Genomic DNA, 25,659 nt, shown 5'->3' on the forward strand with positions numbered 1-25,659 from the left:
CCATGAAACTCAATGTGCTCTGCAAGACGTGCAGCAACTTCTCTGGCCAGCACAATCTGTGGACTTTTCTCCAACCAAACACACGTAGGATGTGATGGGATATATGTGACTTGTGATCCAACAGCTCTTACAGAAGTACACGAACCAGTCAAGCAGGCATGGCATAACATATTCCAGGACAGTATTTGCCATCTGTACAATTGACTGGGTGCCAGAGTCAGAACCTGCATTGCTGCCTGTGGAGGCTACTTGGGTGTTTCACCACTGGTCTGATACCTTGAACCTCAGAACTGCTTCTGCTATTGATCTGTAAATGTAATCATTTAATGTATTCCGTATGCGCTCTTGCAGCAATAAATCTTGAGTAAATTGGAAATGTCTAAAAGGTTGTACTAATTTTTTTTACAGCGGTGTATAATCAGTAGGAAACCTTCCAGGATCCCTAGGGCTCTTCCATAAATATGACCTCCTTAAATGATTCTTAAATGAAGTGGTAGAGATGATTAAATTATGCTCTGCACAAAATTGTGCTAGGCAACTTCAACTTTCAATTCTTTCCCACAACATCCACATTCTATTCTATTCTATTCTTTTCTATTCTTGTGCCTGTGTATATGTGGATGGATATGTGTGTGTGTGCGAGTGTATACCCGCCTTTTTTTCCCCCTAAGGTAAGTCTTTCTGCTCCCGGGATTGGAATGACTCCTTACCCTCTCCCTTAAAACCACAAATCCTTTCATCTTTCCCTCTCCTTCCCTCTTTCCTGACGAGGCAACCGTTGGTTGCGAAAGCTAGAATTTTGTGTGTATGTTTGTGTTTGTTTGTGTGTGTATCGACGTGCCAGCGCTTTTGTTTGGTAAGTCAAACCATCTTTGTTTTTAGATAATGTTGAAAATATGTACGTTACCTCCAGCAAAAACTCAAGATGTGAAGTAGCATAGATTTACTAATCACTACATTGTGAAAAAAGAATAGAGTCACCATCACATAACTTAATTACTACTCAAATCAAATTAAAGGGATGGAAGTTATACCAAATCATTGCCCTACTTCTCCACTCTACTCTTGAGTATTACTCTCATTCAACCAGATTGAATTGAATTGAATTTATTTGATCCTGTAAGATTACATTGTGTACAGTAAATGTATATGTAATATAGGATATGTCAAAGTATTAACATTCTTTATTACTTATTTTTCTACACCTTTAGCTTACATTTTTACATCACTGATAATGAGTAACAATATATAAAAATTTAATGGCATAAGTATTCTGCAACACTGTAAAACTCTTTTTCAATGAGATAGTCTTTCAGTTTCTTTGGAAAGTCATTGTGAAGTACACTATCTTTCAGGTTTTTGGGCAGACTTCTTAGTAGTCTGATACCAGAGTACTGGGGTCCTTTTTCTAGCATTGCCAGTCAGTGGGGTATGCTCCGTACTTCATTCTTCCTTCTTGTATTGTGGGTGTGTACACTAGCATTTGTAATCCAGTCCTCACTACCTTTTGTGATGTACATTATTGTTTTGTATATATACAACGATGAAAAAGTTGTTGTTGTTGTTGTGGTCTTCAGTCCTGAGACTGGTTTGATGCAGCTCTCCATGCTACTCTATCCTGTGCAAGCTTCTTCATCTCCCAGTACCTACTGCAACCTACATCCTTCTGAATCTGCTTAGTGTATTCATCTCTTGGTCTCCCCCTATGATTTTTACCCTCCACGCTGCCCTCCAATACTAAATTGGTGATCCCTTGATGCCTCAGAACATGTCCTACCAACCAATCCCTTCTTCTCGTCAAGTTGTGCCACAAACTTCTCTTCTCCCCAATCCTATTCAATACTTCCTCATTAGTTATGTGATCTACCCATCTAATCTTCAGCATTCTTCTGTAGCAACACATTTCGAAAGCTTCTATTCTCTTCTTGTCCAAACTATTTACCGTCCATGTTCCACTTCCATACATGGCTACACTCCATGCAAATACTTTCAGAAATGACTTCCTGACACTTAAATCTATACACGATGTTAACAAATTTCTCTTCTTCAAAAACGCTTACCTTGCCATTGCCGGTCTACATTTTATATACTCTCTACTTTGACCATCATTAGTTATTTTGCTCCCCAAATAGCAAAACTCCTTTACTACTTTAAGTGTCTCATTTCCTAATCTAATACCCTCAGCATCACCCGACTTAATTCGACTACATTCCATTATCCTCGTTTTGCTTCTGTTGATGTTTATCTTATATCCTCCCTTCAAGACACCATCCATTCCGTTCAACTGCTCTTCCAAGTCCTTTGCTGTCTCTGACAGAATTACAATGTCATTGGCGAACCTCAAAGTTTTTATTTCTTCTCCATGGATTTTAATACCTACTCCACATTTTTCTTTTGTTTCCTTTACTGCTTGCTCAATACAGAGATTGAATAACATCGGGGAGAGGCTACAACCCTGTCTTACTCCCTTCCCAACCACTGCTTCCCTTTCATGTCCCTCGACTCTTATAACTGCCATCTGGTTTCTGTACAAATTGTAAATAGCCTTTCGCTCCCTGTATTTTACCCCTGCCACCTTTAGAATTTGAAAGAGTGTATTCCAGTCAACATTGTCAAAAGCTTTCTCTAAGTCTACAAATGCTAGAAACGTAGATTTGCCTTTCCTTAATTTTTCTTCTAAGATAAGTCGTAAGGTCAGTATTGCCTCACGTGTTCCAGTATTTCTACGGAATCCAAACTGATCTTCCCTGAGGTCGGCTTCTACTAGTTTTTCCATTCGTCTGTAAAGAATTCGTGTTAGTACTTTGCAGCTGTGGCTTATTAAACTGATAGTTCGGTAATTTTCACATCTGTCAACACCTGCTTTCTTTGGGATTGGAATTATTATATTCTTCTTGAAGTCTGAGGGTATTTCGCCTGTTTCATACATCTTGCTCACCAGGTGGTAGAGTTTTGTCAGGACTGGCTCTCCCAAGTAGTTCCAGTGGAATTTTGTCTTGTTTTGACTCAGGTCTTTCAGTACTCAGGTCTTTCAGTGCTCTGTCAAACTCTTCACGCAGTATCGTATCTCCCATTTCATCTTCATCTACATCCTCTTCCATTTCCATAATATTGTCCTCAAGTGCATCGCCCTTGTATAGACCCTCTATATACTCCTTCCACCTTCCTGCTTTCCCTTCTTTGCTTAGAACTGGGTTTCCATCTGAGCTGTTGATGTTCATACAAGTGGTTCTCTTATCTCCAAAGGTCTCTTTAATTTTCCTGTATGCAGTATCTATCTTACCCCTAGTGAGATAAGCCTCTACATCCTTACATTTGTCCTCTAGCCATCCCTGCTTAGCCATTTTGCACTTCCTGTTGATCTCATTTTTGAGACGTTTGTATACCTTTTTGCATGCTTCATTTACTGCATTTTTATATTTTCTCCTTTCATCAATTAAATTCAATATTTCTTCTGTTACCCAAGGATTTCTACTAGCCCTCATCTTTTTACCTACTTGATCCTCTGCTGCCTTCACTACTTCATCCCTCAAAGCTACCCATTCTTCTTCTACTGTATTTCTTTCCCCCATTCCTGTCAATTGTTCCCTTATGCTCTCACTGAAACTGTGTACAACCTCTGATTCTTTCAGTTTATCCAGGTCCCATCTCCTTAAATTCCCACCTTTTTGCAGTTTCTTCAGTTTTAATCTACAGGTCATAACCAATAGATTGTGGTCAGAGTCCACATCTGCCCCTGGAAATGTCTTACAATTTAAAACCTGGTTCCTAAATCTCTGTCTTACCATTATATAATCTATCTGATACCTTTTAGTATCTCCAGGGTTCTTCCATGTATATAGCCATCTCCAGGGTTCTTCCATGTATACAGCCTTCTATCATGATTCTTAAACCAAGTGTTAGCTATGATTAAGTTGTGCTCTGTGCAAAATTCTATCAGGCGGCTTTCCTCTATCATTTCTTAGCCACAATCCATATTCACCTACTACGTTTCCTTCTCTCCCTTTTCTTACACTCGAATTCCAGTCACCCATGACTATTAAATTTTCGTCTCCCTTCACTATCTGAATAATTTCTTTTATTTCATCATGCATTTCTTCAATTTCTTCGTCATCTGCAGAGCTAGTTGGCATATAAACTTGTACTACTGTAGTAGGTGTGGGCTTCGTATCTATCTTGGCCACAATAATGCGTGCACTATGCTGTTTGTAGTAGCTTACCTGCATTCCTATTTTCCTATTCATTATTAAACCTACTCCTGCATTACCCCTATTTGACTTTGTGTTTATAACCCTGTAGTCACCTGACCAGAAGTCTTGTTCCTCCTGCCACTGAACTTCTCTAATTCCCACTATATCTAACTTTAACCTGTCCATTTCCCTTTTTCAATTTTCTTACCTACCTGCCCGATTAAGGGATCTGACATTCCACGCTCCGATCCGTAGAACGCCAGTTTTCTTTCTCCTGATAACGACATCCTCTTGAGTAGTCCCCGCCCGGTGATCCGAATGGGGGACTATTTTACCTCCGGAATATTTTACCCATGAGGACGCCATCATCATTTAATCATACAGTAAAGCTGCATGCCCTCGGGAAAAATTAAGGCCGTAGTTTCCCCTTGCTTTCAGCTGTTCGCAGTACCAGCACAACAAGGCCGTTTTGGTTATTGTTACAACAACTGAAAAGGCTGCTGCCCCTCTTCAGGAACCACACGTTTGTCTGGCCTCTCAACAGATACCCCTCCGTTGTGGTTGTACCTACGGTACGGCTATCTGTATCGCTGAGGCACGCAAGCCTCCCCACCAACAGCACGGTCCATGGTTCATGGGGGAGGGGATGAAAAAGTTAAGATACCTAAATTCTTGAAACTGTTTCTGCACGTTTCAGAGGTCTTTCTTCTTAAAATGGTCCTAATTGCTTTTTTTTGTAGTGTGAACACTCGTTTTGTCTCTTGTTTGTTTGAGTTTCCCTACACAGTCACTTCATACTGTAAGTATGGTTCGAAATGTCCATGATACACTGTACACAGAAGGTTCTTGTCTGAATACTGTGATAGCTGCATCATTAAGAATATGACAGAGCTCAGTTTCTTACAGACATTATTAATATTTTTTTTTCCATTTCAGTTCATTATCCACAAGAATACCTAAGAATCTAGCAGATTCTATTTCTTCCAGCCATGTTCCATCAACCTCTAAATCCATGTCTACAGCCTTTTCCTTGTTTTTAAACACTGTATACATAGTCTTTTTTAGATTTATAACCAGTTCATTTTCCAACAGCCATTGAGCTGTGACATTTGCAGATATGTATGCTCTTCTCTCAAGCTGTTCCGTATTTTGGTCACTATTTAGTATTGTCATGTCATCAGCATACAATATTTTCTTTTCTTCCTCCTCAATGTCTAAATCATTGACAAATACATTAAATAACAATGGCCCCATTACCGAACCCTGCGGCACTCCGTATTTGATGAATTTGGTTTCCGATTGGTATGAGTTTCCTAATGATACATACTGCTTGCGGTTGCACAAGTATGATTTTATCCATTCACCTGGTTGCCCCCGAATGCCATAGTTGCTTAATTTTTGTATCAGCATTTCATGGTCAATGGTGTCAAATGCCTTTGAAAGATCCAAAAACATTGCAGAGACAACCTTTTTCTCATCTAAGGACTGTAAAATGTATTCTGTTGGACTGATAATTGCTGATTCTGTAGATTTACCCTTTCTGAAACCATGTTGTGAGGGTATGAGAAAGTTATGTTTGTCCAAATAGTTAACTAATCTGGTATACATAAGCATTTCTAGGATTTTTGAGAAACCTGATATCAGTGAAACTGGTCTGTAGTTGTTGGGGTCATACTTACACCCTTCTAATATCACCCCTTTGGGCAGGTTCAAGCAGTTCTCTAACTTTCTGAGCCAACTTAGTTTCTACACCCATAATTATTGATTCACTACCTAGCTCTTAGTCCAAATATTTCAGTTTGCTTATCTAAAACTGACAGAAACCTTTCACAGTACTGTTCCTATAGTCAAATCTCTCCCCTCCCCAAAATTCACTCACAATTCTCTGCTTCTCCTCTTTGGAGGAATAGAAATGGATGAGAGCAACAGAAGTGGATGAGAAGATGGTAGTTCTGGATCAAACCATTCAAACTAGATACGGCAGTATGGGGTTCAACATTATGTGTTGGATTCAATTGTGTGGTGATAATGCTTACCCTAGCTGTCTGTCTCATTTTTCGTGTTTATTGAGGCAGTCAAACTCTTATCCTATCCTATCTATAGTTTATAAGTGAATCAGAAACATTCCATCTTCAACTTGAATGTGATTCTGTGCAGCAGGATACTTCATCTAAAAATGCTTTCTTGAAGCTATGCCACTAAGTACAACTATCAGCTACCTGAGCTGCCCTTCCATAAACATCCCCTTTCAAAAAATCTCTCGCAAATGACATTTTCTCTTTGTCATTCCATGTTTCATGCAAATCATTAAATTCTCTAATGAAATTCAGTGGATGCACTTCTCCAAAATTATTAAATTTCTTATAACTAACAAATGAAGGACTGTTTGGGACACTATACTTTACTATGCTTTAGATTTTGTAATCCTTCCATCTTTTTCTCCATTTCAGCCAATTTTGAATCTAGGTCTTTATTTACTTTTACCAGTTTTTGCTTTGCCACTGCTGCATACTTGGTTTCTACCTCCATTTCTAAATCATTTTAACCTGATCATTTGCTTCTCAAGTTAAGCCCTATTTTAAGCACAAAATTTCCTGCCTGCTTTGACTTCATCTTTACACTGTTTCTCAGAAACCTCCACCCTCCTACTATGTCATCACAGAGTTTCTTTCTCTCTTCTACACATTTACTACTCATTAAAGTTAATTACTCATTAGTGTTCTGTACTACTTTCTGTATCTTTTCATCACAGTCTTTCAGTACCATCTCAACTTTCTTATTTTATTCTGAAAGATTAGAGCTGACTACCTTAATTCCTTTTTAATTTCTTTCTTCACTTCATCCTTTAAAGCTAGCCATGTCAGTTTTAATGCTATTGGTTATATTTTACTTCCTACTAGTGTCTTTTTTCATACTATTAATGTCTTTTTCATACTATTTTCCACCCTACAAATGTCTTCTTTCATACTCATACTACTCAAACTCCTCATAATTTGCCTTGACATCACTTCCAATATTTCGTCTGCCATAAACTTTTCCCTTTGCTTACTTTCACTACTAGTTTCTTCCTTCTTAGCCTATATGATTTCACCCACTTCAGTACTGTGTTCGTCCATTTTGCTCACATCACCAGTGTAGAAGATGCTTTTATTATCTCATCTACGATATGACTTTTGTCCCCATCATCCGAAGTTACATTCATGTCTGATTTATAACCACTATCATTTGCTGGATCGGTCCCCACTGAGTCTTTATGTTCATTTAAGAACTTCATCTCTACAGCTTTGCTATCAGTCACATCACTCCCCTGTTGTCCATTTTCCCCCATCAAACTGTCTTGTTCGTTAAGGCCACTCACTATGTATCAGTAAATATGAAATGGCTTCTGCTATGAATTACCTCATTTTTATTCACTTGTTTCCTGCTGCTGCTGTGGTTACTCCCACTCATCCAAAACCTGGTTGTTTATGTCAGGTGGGTTGAGGCCAGCTGGCATGCTGATTGGCTGCTGCAGCTTCTCTTCATAATGGCTGCCCGGAAGAGCTTGATTCCCAGTTGGCTGCTGCAGCTGTCCTCCACAGTGGCTACTCCAAGGAGCTTGATTCCAGATTGGCTGCTGCATCCAAATTTGTAATGGCTGCTTCCATAACCTCGACCAATGATATTTTGTTGTTGTGCTGCATTGTTGATTGTCCCTATTGCATTACATGTTCATGCACAATCAGACTTTTAGAATACTGTAATTATTTTCACTGTCAATTAGACTGTTCATTGTTCTCAATAATACTGATGCCACATGTTCCTTAAATTCGGTCACTCTGTTCATACAGCTCTGTTCACTGTTCACTGTTCAAAGTTTGCAAGTCCGTGTTTATTGTGTCCAAATACAATACACTTGAAAGGGCACCATATGTGACGCTCACCTGCTTTATTTTTTCATTGATAGTCCTCAGTGTCGATGTTCAGCATTGTTATTCTGGCTGACTACTGTAAATCATGTAGCCAACAGTTGCACAATTGTGTTTCACAGTTCTTTACTTTCACTGTCCACAACCCTCTTCTCTCAAAATTGCACAATTATATGGCCAGTTCACTATTGGTAAATGTTGATAAGTCTCATTAATAGGTTGCAGGCAATGTCAGCATACTGATACAATAGTTTGCTGTTGAACATCTATGAGCAGTAAAAACCTAACCACACAGTTCACAGTTCTTGCAGAATAATACAGTATGTGTGACACTATTTTTCAAATAAATTAAATAGACATTGTCATTAATTGTTCCAAAATCTGGCCTACTTGTGTTACACTTATTCCACTGTTAAGTTGACGCATTGTTCTTAATCTAACCAATACATGTTTCACGTCTGAAAATTGGCCTTGGACTGACTGACTGTGACGGGACCAAAAATTGGGCCTTTATATACCTTCACAGCCCTGCAGCCAGGCGACTAGCGCGAGTTTTGGTGTTCTCGTAAAGATAAGTTATTTTAGATTATAAAACATATAGATTAGTACTGATTACGTGGTAAATAAGTGTATTAGTGTGCCGTTTAAGTGTACCATTAAAGGTTTCATTTTTCTTTACGTAATATAGCAGAAAAACCGGAAAGACCGTACAGTCGTATTTTTTGTTTACGTTCTGCTGCAGCAAATCTATAGAATTTCGTTTAGTTGTTCCTTGCTCTCTCCTGCAATTTAACTTAGCTTACCTCTTCATTATTTAACTAGCATTTCCGGAAAGTAGCGTAAAGTTTAACTTGTTGTTTCAGAAACTTTGCACTTTTGTTTTTGTTTACACACAGTTGCATATAGGCCAAATTTGTGTAACCATATTTTCGTGTTTATCTGTAATTTAACTGACTTATTCTTAATCAACTATTACGTTTATCATGAGTGAAAAGTGCTTGACTTGCCGTAGAATTGTTAGGTCGGGGCTTTGGTGTGATGGGTGCTGTAGTTTTTTCCATGTGGGTGACTGTAGTGGCGTGGGAATAGGGGAAGTAAATGAGACTCATCAGTGGTTTTGTAGGATTTGTAGTAGAGATAGGAAGATACTAGAACAGGAGGGGAAAATTGCCGCCCTTCAGGCTGAGTTAGACAAGGCCAGGGGAGATCTTGACAGGTTAAGGAGGGAGAAGGGTAAAGAAAGGTGGGAAGTGGCAACAGGCAACAGGAGGAACAGGCCTAGAACTTTGTCTGACAGCTTTATGGTGAATGTGGAAAATAGATTTGACCTGTTGCTTCAGTTAGAAGCTGGTGAGCCTCAAGCAGTTGCAGGTGTAGACAGGGCACAACAAACTTTCAGCAGCAAATTGAAAAGTAAGAATGTAGGGAAATCAGAAAAGAGAAAGAAAGTGTTGTTGTTAGGTAGTTCCCATGGAAGAGGTGTTGGCCAACTCTTGCAGGATGAACTAGGATCAGAATACCAGGTCACCAATTTTTTTAAACCTAGTGCTGGTCTGGAGCAGGTGACAGAGGATTTAGGATCACTTTGCAAAGATTTCACTAAGGAAGACACTGTGGTTATAGTGGGTGGGGCAGGTAACAGTATTGACAGAGATCCTGGGTACAGTATAGAGTGTGACCTGGCGAAGATTGCATCAGCATCGAAGCATACTAGTGTTGAGTTTGTATCTGTTCTTGGGCGCCATGACCGACCTCATTTGAACTCTTCTGTCAAGAGAGTTAATTTGGAGCTGGAACGGCTGCTCATGTCGGGTGCGGGGTCACACATTGGTGTGGTTCATGTTGATTCTCTCAGTAGGTGGGATTATACTAGGCATGGCCTTCACTTCAACAGGAAGGGGAAGGGTAAATTGGCTGGGGAAATAGCAGGAAAGTTAAAGGGGGGAGGCACTGTCATGAGTGGTAAAATACCAGTGGTTATAGGATTCAGAAAAGACCCTTTTTTAGGGTAGGGAGGACAGAAAGAAAGCAAATTTTAAGAGAGGTTAGAACTGAGACAAACCTTCAGTTTGAGAAAGAAATCAAAAAACATAATTCCAGCTTATTACATCAGCATAAACAGCCATTGGTTAAGAATTTTCAACTGTCAGCAGATATTTTAACTCCACCCAATTTTAACTCAGTCAGTGTGAAATGTAAGCTATCTTTATTGCATCAAAATATTCGAGGACTGAGAAATAAAATTAATGAATTAACTATCTTCAAACCCAGCTGACATAATCTGCCTCTCTGAACATCATGTGACCACTGGTATAGAACTTTTAAGTGTTACAGGGTTTAGGTTAGCATCTCACTTTTGTAGATCAGAAATGGAGAAAGGAGGAGTTGCCACATTCATCAGGAACTGTCATAAATTTAAGAACATAGACATTCATAAATTTTGCCTAGAACAGCATATGGAAGCATGTGCAACAGAATTAGATTTTCACAAAAAATCTTTCATAATATTAAGTGTATATCGAGCACCTGCAGGTAACTTTAATCTGTTTGTAAACCACCTTGAAGCTGTACTGGCCCATTTAACAACCAAAAACAAAGAAATTGTGGTTGCTGGTGATTTCAATGTAGATTTCCTTAAAGGCTCTCCGAATAAGAACTTATTTGAGTTAGTAACACTATCATTCAACTTAATTCCCACAGTAAAGTTCCCCACTAGGATAGCCACTTGCTCACAAACAGCCATTGATAATATCTTTATAGAAAAGTCCAATGAACAAAATTATATTACAAAACCAATAGCCAATGGCCTCTCAGACCATGACATGCAGTTCCTTCTGTTAAATGTTAATACTGAACAGGATATAAAATCTGTTAAATCTGAGCTCAAGAGGGTAATCAGTAAGCCAAAAATTGATTATTTTAGGACACTCCTCAGAGACATTCACTGGACTGATGTTTACAGTGCTCATGGCATGAATGAAAAATATAACATTTTTGCTAATAAAGTGCTTACCTTATTTGAACACTGCTTTCCCCCAAAACTTACCAAGGTTAGAGGAAAATCTACAAAGAAGCCATGGATTACTCGAGGAATAGGGGTATCTTGTAAAACAAAAAGAAAACTGTATCTGTCAATCCGAAACATTTCCAATGTTGATGCTATAGCACATTATAAGAAATACTGCAAAATATTAAAGACTGTAATACGGATGTCAAAGCAAATATATTACAAGGAAAAGATAGTCATATCAGATAACAAAATAAAGACAATATGGGATATAGTGAAGGAGGAGACCGGTAGAACCAGACATGAAGAGGAACAAATAGCATTAAGAGTAAATGATACATTGGTGGCAGATGTGTATAGTGTTGCAGAACTTTTTAACAAACATTTTATAACTGTTACTGAAAAGATGGGGTTGTCAGGTTAGGTAGATGCTGCTATGGATTACCTTAGACCAGACATTTCAAGTAATTTCCATAATATGAATTTGACCCTCACTACCCCAACAGAAATAATGTCCATCATAAAATCTTTAAAATCAAAAACATCTAGTGGGTATGATGAAATATCAACAAAGTTAATTAAAGAATGTGATTCTGAGCTAAGTAACATACTAAGCTATCTGTGTAACCAGTCGTTTATCAGTGGAATATTTCCTGAATGGCTGAAATATGCTGAAGTTAAGCCACTGTTTAAGAAGGGAGATAAAGAAATAGCATCAAATTTCCATCCAATTTCACTGTTACCAGCATTCTCAAAAATTTTCGAAAAAGTAATGTACAGTCGTCTTTATAACCATCTTATCTCAAATAACATACTGTCAAAGTCACAGTTTGGATTTCTAAAAGGTTCTGATATTGAGAAGGCTATCTTCACTTACAGTGAAAATGTGCTTAATTCATTAGACAAAAAATTGCAGGCAACTGGTATATTTTGTGATCTATCAAAGGCATTTGACTGTGTAAATCACAATATCCTTTTAAGTAAACTAGAATATTATAGTGTAACAGGAAATGCTGCAAAATGGTTCAAATCTTATATCTCTGGCAGGAAACAAAGGGTGTTATTAGGAAAGAGACATGTATCAAGCTATCAGGCATCATCCAACTGGGAACTAATTACATGTGGGGTCCCACAAGGTTCCATTTTGGGGCCCTTACTTTTTCTTGTGTATATCAATGACCTTTCATCAGTAACATTACCAGATGCCAAGTTTGTTTTGTTTGCCGATGATACAAACATTGCAATAAATAGCAAATCAAGTGTAGTCCTAGAAAGATCAGCCAATAAAATATTTGTGGACATTAATCATTGGTTCCTAGCCAATTCTTTGTCACTAAACTTTGAAAAAACACACTACATGCAGTTCAGAACTTGTAAGGGGTGTCCCAAGAGTATATGTCTAACATATGATGACAAGAAGATAGAAGAAGTGGACAGTGTTAAATTCTTGGGATTACAGCTTGATAATAAATTCAATTGGGAGGAGCACACCACAGAACTGCTGAAGCGTCTTAACAAATCTCTGTTTGCAATGCGAATTTTGTCAGACGTAGGGGATATAAAAATGAAAAAGCTGGCATACTATGCTTACTTTCATTCCATAATGTCATATGGGATTATTTTTTGGGGTAATTCATCAAGCCAAGCTAAAGTTTTCCGGGCACAAAAACGTGCAGTAAGAATTATATGTGGTGTGAACTCAAGAACATCCTGCAGAAGCCTGTTTAGGGAACTAGGGATACTAACTACAGCTTCCCAATACATTTATTCCTTAATGAAATTTGTCATTAAAAATATATCACTTTTTCAAACCAACAGCTCAATTCATGGAATCAGTACTAGAAATAAGAATAATCTTCACAAGAATTTAAAGTCACTTAGTCTTGTACAAAAAGGTGTGCATTATTCAGGAACACACATTTTCAATAACTTGCCAGCAGCCATAAAAAGCTTAACAACCAATGAAATTCAGTTTAAGAGAAGCCTAAAGGATTTATTGGTGGCCAACTCCTTCTACTCCATTGATGAATTTCTTAGTAAAACCAACTGATTCGTATATAAGTACAACATAACTTCTGCACAATTTCAGTGCAGTAATGTGTTCACTGAAAATTTGTGTGTCTGTGTGTGTGTGTGTGTGTGTGTGTGTGTGTATGTGTGTGTAAGTATAATCTAACTTCTGCACCATTTCAGTGCAGTAATGTGTTCATTGTGAATAAGTATTACAGTAGTTGTATTACATGTTTATTACCTTATAAATAAACAAAAAACTTTTTTATTTTAAATTCAGTGCATTAGTATTTGTAAAATGACTCTTAGTGTTCATTAAAAAATGACGATCATTCCACTTGGGACCTGTGGAATGGTACATTAGCTTATTTGTTTTAGTTGTAAATATTTGTCATGTATTGTTGTTTTTCTGACATGTCCCACATCCAGGAGGACCTCCTCACTATGGATCAATTGGAATGAAAGTAAATCTAATCTAATCTAATCTAAACAATAATAGGCATTGACACTACACTTTGCTTGATGTTTAAGTTACAGAAATTATAATTAAAACATAACTCATTCAATCATCTGAATACATCAAAAAATTCCTCCTTTTTAACAGTTACTTCTACCACAAAGGTTAGGCTGAATTATTTGTTTAAACAATGAAATGAACGGATTTAATTATATAAACAATACTTTTGACAAACCTGGTAATTATTTTGGAATTAATTAAGGCCTTGCTTTGCTAATATGTTTTTGAGTAGACCCAAGTAAGTACTTTAGGAATCCTTATACCAAATGTTTATAATCAGTACAGATTTAATATTTATTTATAAGTCAACAACAGAATCTGAGTCTCGAAACAATTGCTGATTTAACCCTATAACGATTTGCAGCAAAAGATAATGAGCAGGAATGGTCAAAATAAATTAGTAAATTAATTACATACACGAAACTAAGCACAAAATTAGACCTGGTGCTATATTCCTTAAGACTGAGGGCCAGCTTTCTCTTTTATGGAAATGCAGATTATACTCATGCATATTAATGGTAATTAGGCAAAAATAAAAATAAATAGTGTGAGGCAGGTCTTTCGACAGATGCCTTAGTGGCTGTACAACAAGGTGAAAGGAGTTCAGAAGAGAGTAGAGCATATAAGGCAAAGGGCAAAGAAAGGAGGGGGGACAAGAGATGAGAAGAACAGAGGAGTGTGTAGATGAGGAGAGGAATGGGGAGGGAAGATAGAAAAGAGGGGTGCAAGAGGGAGAAGAGAGGGAGGGAAATAGGATAAGGAACTTTTGTCTGGTTCAGCTTGTAGATGACATTTTCGTGATCTGAACTCATCACAGGGCAACCTTTGTCATTTTCTCCATAATCTTAACACCTTCTGCCAAGTCTGTCTTACCCAGTATTTCTCAACTCAACAAGCTACCTTCCTAAATGTTGATCTCCACGTCTCCGATGCCTCCATAAATATGTCTATCCATATCAAGTGCAGCAACCACCAACTGTATCTCCATTTTGGCAGTTTTCACCCATTTTATGGCAAAAAGTCTTTTCCTTACAACCTCACTACCTATGGATGTCCTATCTGCAGTGGGAAGTAGGAGTTGTTGTAGTATAACAATAACCTTACCAGAGTCTGAGTTGACAGTCAGTATCCTATCCATCTCAACCATAAACACATCTCTTGTGCCATCTCCTCCTCTGATACGACAACAGAAATGATTTCAACAGCTGCTTCACTACACAAGCCATTTGGATACCCTCTACCAGCATTAATTTCTCTGAACTAAGCAGATGGGAGTTGTCTCTCCAACATATACTGTGCTCTTGCAATCCCCTTGGCCTAAACCTCAGCTAACCAGTGTCCCACTGCCTTGTGTTACCTCCCCCCAATCTTCATGTCAACATTCTCTCTCTCTCTCTCTCTCTCTCTCTCTCTCTCTCTCTCTCTCTCTCTCTCACTCCATCCCTACCTCCTTGCCCTCTCTCACCCCTCTCTCCTTACCCTTTCTCACCCCTCTTCCGACCCTCCCTTTCTCTCTTTCCTCTCTGCCCTTCTTTCCTTCTTATCTTACTTCTCATCTTCACCTTCCTCCACTCTCATCCCCTCCATTTCAGCCTATGCCCTCCTCTGACTCCTTCCTTTCTCTATCTCTTATGTGCTCTACTGTCTGAAGTCCTTTTGTTTTGTTGAGCTTCTGAATCATCTGTCAAAAGACTTTCCTCACATTATGCTGCTACCCTCTTGCCCCATATGCCCTTCTTTTAACCCCCCCCCCCCAAAAGTGGGGGGGGGGGGGGTTAAAAGAAGGGCACATGGGGTGCATTAGGGTAACTGTATGGCTGAATGTGTGAATATGTACTTCTACTAGAGAAAAAAAAAAGAGCTCAAAAACTAGTGTAAATTCTGTTACATGTTTCTATGCACCACACATCAGTCATCTGTAGATGAGTAGTTTACTTTCCTTCATTTCATGTGTTATTCTATCTAAGAATTTCCATTGTTGTTGTAATGTAATCATAAGTTTTTTTGACTGGATGATCTGGTTTATAACCAATGTTTGCTATTTAACGCTACATGTTTGGCTTTCTCTGCATAACACTTTTTTAAATTCGTCACAAGAAATCATCATCAGTGTTCTAAGCCTTTGTAGATCATTTGTGAACAGTTTTTGCACAGCTGTGAGATAATTTGCTCTGGCAGTTCCTTTATTTTTTTCTTTACCTTGGAACATACTTGAATCTGCATTAATTAATAATCTGAGTTCATCATCAAGATGAGTCCTTTTGTGAATATCATTTCATATCACCATCTTTAATTGTGTCCTGTAGCTTTCATTGTACTCATCTTTCAGAAACATAATATACTTAATTTCACTACATTTTAATTTGTAATCTTAACTATAAAGATTTTTTATCAGATCAAAAAACATACAACAGCTTGTACTGATTTTTCCGAATGCTAGTGGTTACATTATCAGGACAGGAAGGTTATCAAGTCGAATAATCACTAATACAGTGCAGCTCATCTGATTGTAATGTGTTAAATTACATAAGTGCAAATTTTTCAGTAACTCTGTTATTAAATTAAATTATGTAATTGAAATAATGATTTTTAATGTGGCTAGTAACAGTGCAATTGATTCCGGTGCATTTTGTCATCACAAGCAAGTAGACTGGGATTCTTTTACAGGGACATATTGCTTACTGTATTTGTACAGTTTTAGTCACAAGAAGATTGTGTACTTGCAGCTGCAGCTAGCTTCTCGATCACACTGAGTGCAAAATGATTCTCTCACAGTCATCAATGAGAAATCACTGTTCCTCTCTGGAGCTTTCCTTGTTGTAATTGATTCTTGTTTAGTAGCTAGTTTGTTTTCAAATAAATGTGGGTACTGCTTTCTTTCAGACACTGGTTGAGCTGTTATTCTTAACACTTTTGCATGGGATATAGATCCCAATTAGCCTTTTCTGTTGGTAGGAGGTGTACTTGCAGTTTCATATGGCACCTTTCTCTGGTAATGAGAAGTGACCTGGATAAAGATTTTACCTCTCTTCTTTCTGTGGACAGGAGGTTTCACAGCTGGTTACAGGTAGCCATTTTTATTACTTGGGTTCTCTTCTGCATGCACCAAGTAGAGGAATCAAAACTTCTATGTAGTTATATTTCCATTTTGTGTTTTTGTGTAATCTTATATTTGTAAAGAATGGTTGATATAAATTACATTGATGTTGAAACATATCTGCTAGTTCCATTGCAGTTCAGTTCATATTATATATGATACTGCCAATTTCTGGATTGTTATACGCATACATAATTTTGTACATAGCAGCAGAGGTCTGTAATTTCTTCATGAAATCACTCTCTGTATACTATACTAGTCTTAAGATCTGTTTTACTTCAGTTACTGTCATTAAAACCAGCAATAATGATCACAAAGTCATTCTGAGGAATGTATTTAGAGAATTAAACTTCTTCCCTGAGAACATAAAAATTGGCATTTGATTTTACATCTGCTGATGTTATTTAAGAATGGTGCACCTCAATATATTAGTGAACGCAGTATTATTGCACCTACGAGTGAGGGCGCTTTGGTCAACTTATCATGAGATTTTATCATGATGATATTGTGAACCACTTAATAGTACATGCACAAGTGTCCTGAAAGCATTCACATTGCAATGCATTTTTGTTAGTCACCACTGTATTTTATTTTACTGTAAAATCAACAAATGTTTTTGTTAAAGGCCACAGAAGGCCAAGTGCAATAACATTGTGGTTGATTAGTACATGGCTGTCAGAAAATGGAAATATTATATTTTTACTCCTATTCTTGATAATTCTCTTGACTGGTCATTCTGTCAACTGGAAGACTATTCAAAATGGTTATGGGCAGAAATTTTTCTCTAGCTTTTCTGGGTGAATGACCCTAACATTTTTTCTTAGTGGGAAGTCAAACATACAATGTTCAGCACACCATGTAAATCTTACAGTTGCCAGATAAAACTCGTAGTGTTTCATGTACATACCACTTCACCTAATTGTATGTAAAAGGGTACTACCAGATGTCAATAAGCAGAAGGCACACTCAACAAATTCATTAGAAAAGTAACCTACTTCTTGAAGTTCAAATCTTCTGGGTTGTTAAGCCATGTCATATTTCTTCTAAGCTATCAACATTTTGATCCCTCTGCTGATATCATCTTCAGGATCTTGTGGAGTCCACAGTAGACTGCTCAATCTACAGTGGGCATGACAAGATCCTGAAGAGTATCCCAGTAAAGGAGTCAAAATGTTAATTTATTTATTTATTTATTTAGCGCCTGTATTATCACATTCATGATACTGGACTTGTCAAAGTACAGAACAGTATAAAATATTACATATTTACATCATGTACAAAATCTTATCATTGGTATCAACACATTTTTATAACAGAAACATTATTCTGGTTAACTAGATTATAAAATTATATATGTACATACAGATAGAATAAAAGCTAGCAAAACCCATTGGTTGATTTTACTAAAACTACTAAATACAAATAGTTTGGAAGAAATTTGATGTGGCTGAACAACCTAGAAGATTTTAACTTCAGTGACAATGGCCACAATAACCTGCAGACTTGCACAACCTGCTTCTTGTTAACGGTGCTTTATAAGACACTTGTCTGAGATATTTCTTTGTAAACTTTTCACTGAAAGTTAACATAAAGTATGCTATACTCATTTGTATAATATATTATTTTAATAATTAATTTCATTTTTAGATATGGATAGCTAGGAAGTTATCTTGTGCACATAATTATTCCTGTGTGAAAGACAGTGAGAAACTTACTTTCTTTCTTTTTTTATAAAATAAAAAAAAAAAAAAAAAAAAAAAAAACAGGGGTGTCGTATGGGTGCAGAGGCTGTTATGGCATTAATGGAAACATCAGAAGACAATGAAGGAATACTAATTTCTATAACTGGCAACCGCATTGTTCGACTGCCTCTCATGGAGTGTGTTGAGAGAACAAGAGGAGTGGCAGCTGCTATGGGTCAAAAGGAGTGGGATGAGGCAGTCAGATTGAGAGGCAGGTAAGACAATTTGTTGTTCTTCCCTCTGCCACAAGCAAGGTAAAGATAATTATTTAAGAAAGAAAAGCAACTGGTCAAGTGTAGGAAGTATATGTTCTTGAAAGGATAATTGAACAGTGGAAAATCTAGGATGGGATAATGGTAATATTATGGGGAGAATAGATTGCCATTCACGATATAGCAGAGATGTTGAGTCACAGATGGACACAACAAAGAGGCTATAAAACAGGTAAGTTTTGGGCAAAAAAGGTCTTCATCAGAATTAGACAAAGCACACACACACACACACACACACACACACACACACACACACACACACACACACATTCACGTAACTACAACTTGTTCACACATGACCACTGTCTCTGGCTACCGAGGCCAGACTCTTGAATCTGAGTTGTGTTTTGTGGAAGAGAGAGAGAGAGAGAGAGAAAGAGAGAGAGAGAGAGAGAGAGAGAGAGAGTGTGTTTGTGTATGGGGCAGAAGCAAAGACTCGTGTGAAATTGTTCTAGGAGCACTTTCAACATACAACCTTGAGCAGTTGGTTAAAGAACCAACTTGAGATGAGAACATCTTAGAGATCTTGGTGACAAACAGACCTGATCTTTTTGAGGAAGTTTTGGATGTTTTCTTGTTTGTGGAAGCAGATAAAAGTGTCATTAATGAATATATTCGTAGTCAGCTCAAAGCATTCACTGTGGAATTTAAAGGTATTGCTAGAGAAATATGTGCCTAGCAAGAATATAGGGGAGGGAAAGGAGCCACCTTGGTTCAACCAACATATTAGGAAGTTGCTGAGAAAGCAGAGAATTTTGCACAGTCATTTTAAACGTAGTCACTGCCCCACTGACAAACAGAAATTATGCAAAATGCAAGCAGCTGTCAAAAGGTCAATGAGAGATTCTTTTAACAAATTTGAAAGCAATATTTTATCTGCAGATACTAAAAATAACCCCAAAAAATTTTGGTCGTATGTTAAATCTATGAATGCTACAAATAATTCAATACCTTCTCTTGCTGGCAGTACTGGTAATGTAACAGATGATGATAAACAAAAGGCTGAAATTCTAAACCTAGCTTTCAAAAACTCTTTTACGGTAGAGGACTGCAGCACCATTCCTCCCTTCAATTATCGAACAAATGCAAGGATGGCTGACATAGTGTTTAGTGCATCTGGGATTGCAAAACAGTTAAGATCCTTAGATGCACATAATTACTGGCCAGTTTCACTGACAGTGGCTCTGAGAACTATGGGACTTAACATCTGAGGTCATCAGTCCCCTAGAACTTAGAACTATTTAAACCTAAGTAACCTAAGGACATCACACACACCCATGCCCGAGGCAGGATTCGAACCTGTGACCATAGCAGTCGCGCGGTTCTGGACTGAAGCACCTAGAACCACTCGACCAGTGCGGCCAGCTTCACTGACATTGATTTGTTGTAGAATCATGGAACATATTTTGTGTTTAGACATAATGACCTTTCTAGACTCTGAGAAGCTCATCTGCAGAAACCAGCATGGTTTTAGGAAACAGTGATCATGCGAGACACAGCTAGCCTTCTATGTGCAAGATATACAACAGGCTCTAGATACCATCTCCCAGGTTGATGCCATATTCCTCAACTTTTGAAAGGCATTCAACTCAGTTCCGCACTGTCGCTTGCTCCAAAAAGTTCGTGCGTATGGTCAATCTGATGACATATGCGGTTGGATAGAAAGTTGTCTAAGAAATAGAGAGCAGTATGTCATCCTGAATGGGGGGACTTCAACAGAAACAACATCACGTGTGCCCCAGGGCAGTGTAATAGGTCCGTTGATTTTTACAATTTACATAAATGATCTGGTTGATGGTATTGACAGTGGCATTAGACTGTTTGCCGATAATGCTGTAGTCTACAGGAAAGTAGTATCACAAGAAAGTTGTGAACAAATCAATGAGGATTTGCAGAAAATAAATGCATGATAATGACTGGCAGTTATCTCTCAATATTAGTAAGTGTAACCTACTGCATATAACAAAGCGAAAATCCCCATCAATGTATGAGTACAAAATAAATGCCCAGTCTTTGGAAGCAGTAACGCCCGCAAGTATCTGGGTGTGACTATTCGAAATGATCTCAAATGGAACAATCAGATTACACAAGTAATGGGTAAGGCAATCCCTAAATTGCAGTTTATTGGTAGAATCCTGAAGTGATGCAGTCCTTCAACAAAGGAAATTGCTTACTACACTCCTGGAAATGGAAAACAGAACACATTGACACCAGTGTCAGACCCACCATACTTGCTCCGGACACTGCGAGAGGGCTGTACAAGCAATGATCACACGCACGGCACAGCGGACACACCAGGAACCGCGGTGTTGGCCGTCGAATGGCGCTAGCTGCGCAGCATTTGTGCACCGCCGCCGTCAGTGTCAGCCAGTTTGCCGTGGCATACGGAGCTCCATCGCAGTCTTTAACACTGGTAGCATGCCGCGACAGCATGGACGTGAACCGTATGTGCAGTTGACGGACTTTGAGCGAGGGCGTATAGTGGGCATGCGGGAGGCCGGGTGGACGTACCGCCGAATTGCTCAACACGTGGGGCATGAGGTCTCCACAGTACATCGATGTTGTCGCCAGTGGTCGGCGGAAGGTGCACGTGCCCGTCGACCTGGGACCGGACCGCAGCGACGCACGGATGCACGCCAAGACCGTAGGATCCTATGCAGTGCCGTAGGGGACCGCACCGCCACTTCCCAGCAAATTAGGGACACTGTTGCTCCTGGGGTATCGGCGAGGACCATTCGCAACCGTCTCCATGAAGCTGGGCTACGGTCCCGCACACCGTTAGGCCGTCTTCCGCTCACGCCCCAACATCGTGCAGCCTGCCTCCAGTGGTGTCGCGACAGGCGTGAATGGAGGGACGAATGGAGACGTGTCGTCTTCAGCGATGAGAGTCGCTTCTGCCTTGGTGCCAATGATGGTCGTATGCGTGTTTGGCGCCGTGCAGGTGAGCGCCACAATCAGGACTGCATACGACCGAGGCACACAGGGCCAACACCCGGCATCATGGTGTGGGGAGCGATCTCCTACACTGGCCGTACACCACTGGTGATCGTCGAGGGGACACTGAATAGTGCACGGTACATCCAAACCGTCATCGAACCCATCGTTCTACCATTCCTAGACCGGCAAGGGAACTTGCTGTTCCAACAGGACAATGCACGTCCGCATGTATCCCGTGCCACCCAACGTGCTCTAGAAGGTGTAAGTCAACTACCCTGGCCAGCAAGATCTCCGGATCTGTCCCCCATTGAGCATGTTTGGGACTGGATGAAGCGTCGTCTCACGCGGTCTGCACGTCCAGCATGAACGCTAGTCCAACTGAGGTGCCAGGTGGAAATGGCATGGCAAGCCGTTCCACACGACTACATCCTGCATCTCTACGATCGTCTCCATGGGAGAATAGCAGCCTGCATTGCTGCGAAAGGTGGATATACACTGTACTAGTGCCGACATTGTGCATGCTCTGTTGCCTGTGTCTATGTGCCTGTGGTTCTGTCAGTGTGATCATGTGATGTATCTGACCCCAGGAATGTGTCAATAAAGTTTCCCCTTCCTGGGACAATGAATTCACGGTGTTCTTATTTCAATTTCCAGGAGTGTATATGTTAGTTCATCCAGTCTTAGAGTATTATTCGTCTGTATGGGACCCTTACCAGTTGGGTCTGATTCAAGAGATTGAGAAGGTCCAAAGAAGAGCAGCAAGATTAGTGACTGGTACAGTTAGCCATCGTGAGAGTGTTACAAATCTCATAGAAAATTTGAAGTGGGACACACTTGCAGATAGATGATGCACTAAATGGAAGGGGCTCCACACTAAATTCCAAAACATGATCTTCACCAAGGATGTAGAGCATATATTATTACCACCAACTTTCAAATTGTGCAATGATCACCATTCAAATATAGGGGAAATTAGAGCTCGTACTGAGGCATTCAGACAGTCATTTTTCCCTCGCATAATCCACGAGTGGAACAGAGGGGGGTAAATATGACTTTGGTGCGAATAGTGCCCTCCCTCACATACCGCTTAGTGGCTAGCAGAGTATAAATGTAAATATGTGTGTATGTTGTATAATTACTACGATAGCTTCTTTTTTTTTGTTTTTTGTTGCTGAAACGTTATTTGTTTGACAATCTTTTTGTTATGCCTATCTGTGACTCAGTATCTCTGCTACATGAAAGGATAATTGAAATTTAAGATAATGTGTTTTAGGTTCTCTGTGCACATATTTTAATATCAGATATGTTGAATGTTTATGGTTTAAGGAGGATTCAGTCTGCAAAATATCCTTGTAGTGAAATTAGAATATTGGAAACAATTCTTTGCATAATTTAAATTGAAAATGTGTAAATAAAAACCTCAGATTTTATGTATGTATTATATTTGAATGCTCATTACTGAGTCTGTACTTAGCAACTCATTGTACAGTCCTTTAGAGGGAAACACATTGTATATACATCATTTCAACCTTTTCTTATTTAACTTTCAACTTTTGCACTGAATAAACACCTCCTCATTCGTCTTGGATTCACAATGTTACATAGCTCAGTGGGTTAGAGTCAGACTGCACATTCAAACATTTGGTGTTTGGTCCCGCACTAGTACGAGGATCTTTTTATATCACTTGCTACTCCTTTCACTTCTGACAATGATTTGTTAATCTGAAATATGCCATGTTGCACAGCTGGCTGGAGATACCAATTCATGAACTGGAGGAAGACAGTGGTGTGTCAACTCCAATGGGTCAGTGTCATGTAAAACGTTCTGCTATTCAGTTCAAACTTCAGGCTGCATTCAGCTTTTCTTTAAACAACAGTTAACATACCAAATTTGTCAGATCATGTTGTTGTAGGTATTATGGGTATGAATGTGCCTCACATTTAAATATTAAGACTTTATATCATTCACGATGTCTTCCAGTAAAGATCTACCACTGGAAATTACTGAGTATTTGTGCAACACTCTCACACTGGAGTAACAAACTTTGCAATAAATATTTCCATGTTTCTTTGATTTTTTTCTTTTTTTTTATATGATAACCTACTTTGTTGTAGACTCTTCTTTTCTAGGCTGTGATTTGCTGGTTGGTAAAATCATGACAAATTATTATTCTTGAAGTACTTTCCATTTAAATATATTCCTTATTAGTATACCCTTCCTTATTCTGGAAATAATTATCCACAGGATTAAATAACAATGTACATTTATTACATGAACTTGTGCAATGTGCTGTTTGGGGGTGGATCCATGATGACTCTAGGAGTGGCAGTGAAAAATTTTTCCAATGATCAGAAGCTGTCATATATTACTATTTGATTGAAGTGTTGATGGAGCTTTTCAGTACCAATAACCAGATTTAGAAAAATTAGAGCCAAGGTCTAAATCGAAAAATGTATGAAATTTTTAGAAATAAAATTTTTAATTTGAGAAATATAAACTCCTTTTTTTAGAATTTGAATAAAATAGTGTTGAATATAATCATTAGAAAATTATCGTGCTTAAATTATAGAAGAGCAGTGATTGAAAGATTGTCTTACATGTTAATGTGACACATTACTTTTTTATATTTGGTGAATCCCTCAGTTACATGGAACAGCTTAACATTAATAGTTTTGTAAATGTGGAGCAAAACTCAGCTTGTGAGTTGCTCCATATTTATCCGCATATACAGGAGGAGGACAAAAATATGGAAACATCGAAAACACAACACATTATCATACCTAATATGGTGTAGGAAAACTGTTGGCATTCTAAACAGCTTCCAGTTATCTCTGAATGAATAATTACAGGTCCTGTATGGCTTTCAAGAGAATTTTGACCATTCTTTATGCAAAATAGTGGCAAGTTCAGGTAATGGTGATGGAGCTGGATAACAGTCATACACTCTTTCCTCTATAGTGGACCACAAAGCCTTAATAATATTAAGATGTGTTGACTGTGGTGGCCAGGAGTGATGTGACAATTCATCCTCCTGCTCATAGAACCAGTCCCGGACAATGCTTGCTGTGTGAATAGGGGCTCTGTCAATCTTGGAACACAGCATCACTGTTGGGCAACAAACATTGTGGTGTGGGATGGATATCATCAGCCATAATTTTCACATAATCTTTGGCAGTAATGGCAGACCTTGCAGAGTAACTACAGGGCCCATAATATGGCTGCTCAAATCATTTATTAATGGCCATCATATTTCTCTCTTGGGACATAAACTCATCCAGAAGTTTGAAGCAGTCAGTGTCAAACAAGACTCGTCTGACCAAATAGCTTTCTTCAATTGTTTCACAGTACAGGTTTTATGGCTTTGGCATCACATTATGGGCATATACATTATTGATGAGTGGTTTTGAAACTCAGCTCACCATGCATTTCCTTGCTTTTGGAGCCCTCTTCATGCTGTATCGGTGCTGACACGTTATGTGAGTGGGACATTCAGCTCTGTTGTGACTTTTGCAGCTGTTGTCCTCTTATTTTCCATTAAATTGTTTTCACTGTCCGTCCATCCTGACCACTCAGCACACACTTTCGTCTACATTGTGACCTTGAAGATGACATTCCTCTGCTTTTGCTGTATGGAGCATAAATATTCAAACTCTTGAAATACCAAACACTTCAGTTACCTTGGTTATGGAACCAACTACCATATGAGCACCAAAAATTTGCTCATGTTTGAATGCACTGAGCTCTGACATAATGCACTCAGAGCTACACAAAACACTGTTCTGACCACTAGTTAAACTTATAATGTATTGAGGGCATTGCACAGGTGTTATACATGGCCAAACACTACAGCACAATACAGATATTCTAAAATATTTTGCATCCAAAACAGCTACATGTTTAGACCTCTGGATCTGATGATTGCAGTGATGAGATGCAATGGTTACAGCTCTGAAACTATAGAATATTTCCTTTATGCTC

At 38.7% G+C, this 25,659-nt stretch overlaps 1 protein-coding gene across 1 annotated transcript in view; it reads left to right on the forward strand.

Annotated features, from left to right (window-relative positions):
- Positions 1 to 25,659, forward strand: part of LOC126104245 (ATP-dependent 6-phosphofructokinase-like) — a 453,644-nt gene that overhangs the window by 193,869 nt on the left and 234,116 nt on the right. Inside the window, exon 7 of the mRNA XM_049912336.1 lies at positions 18,496 to 18,686. Within this exon, the coding sequence (XP_049768293.1) occupies positions 18,496 to 18,686 (191 nt within the window). The remainder of the gene's footprint in view (positions 1 to 18,495; positions 18,687 to 25,659) is intronic.

This window comes from Schistocerca cancellata, chromosome 1 (assembly GCF_023864275.1).
Source record: "Schistocerca cancellata isolate TAMUIC-IGC-003103 chromosome 1, iqSchCanc2.1, whole genome shotgun sequence".
NCBI lineage: Eukaryota > Metazoa > Arthropoda > Insecta > Orthoptera > Acrididae > Schistocerca > Schistocerca cancellata.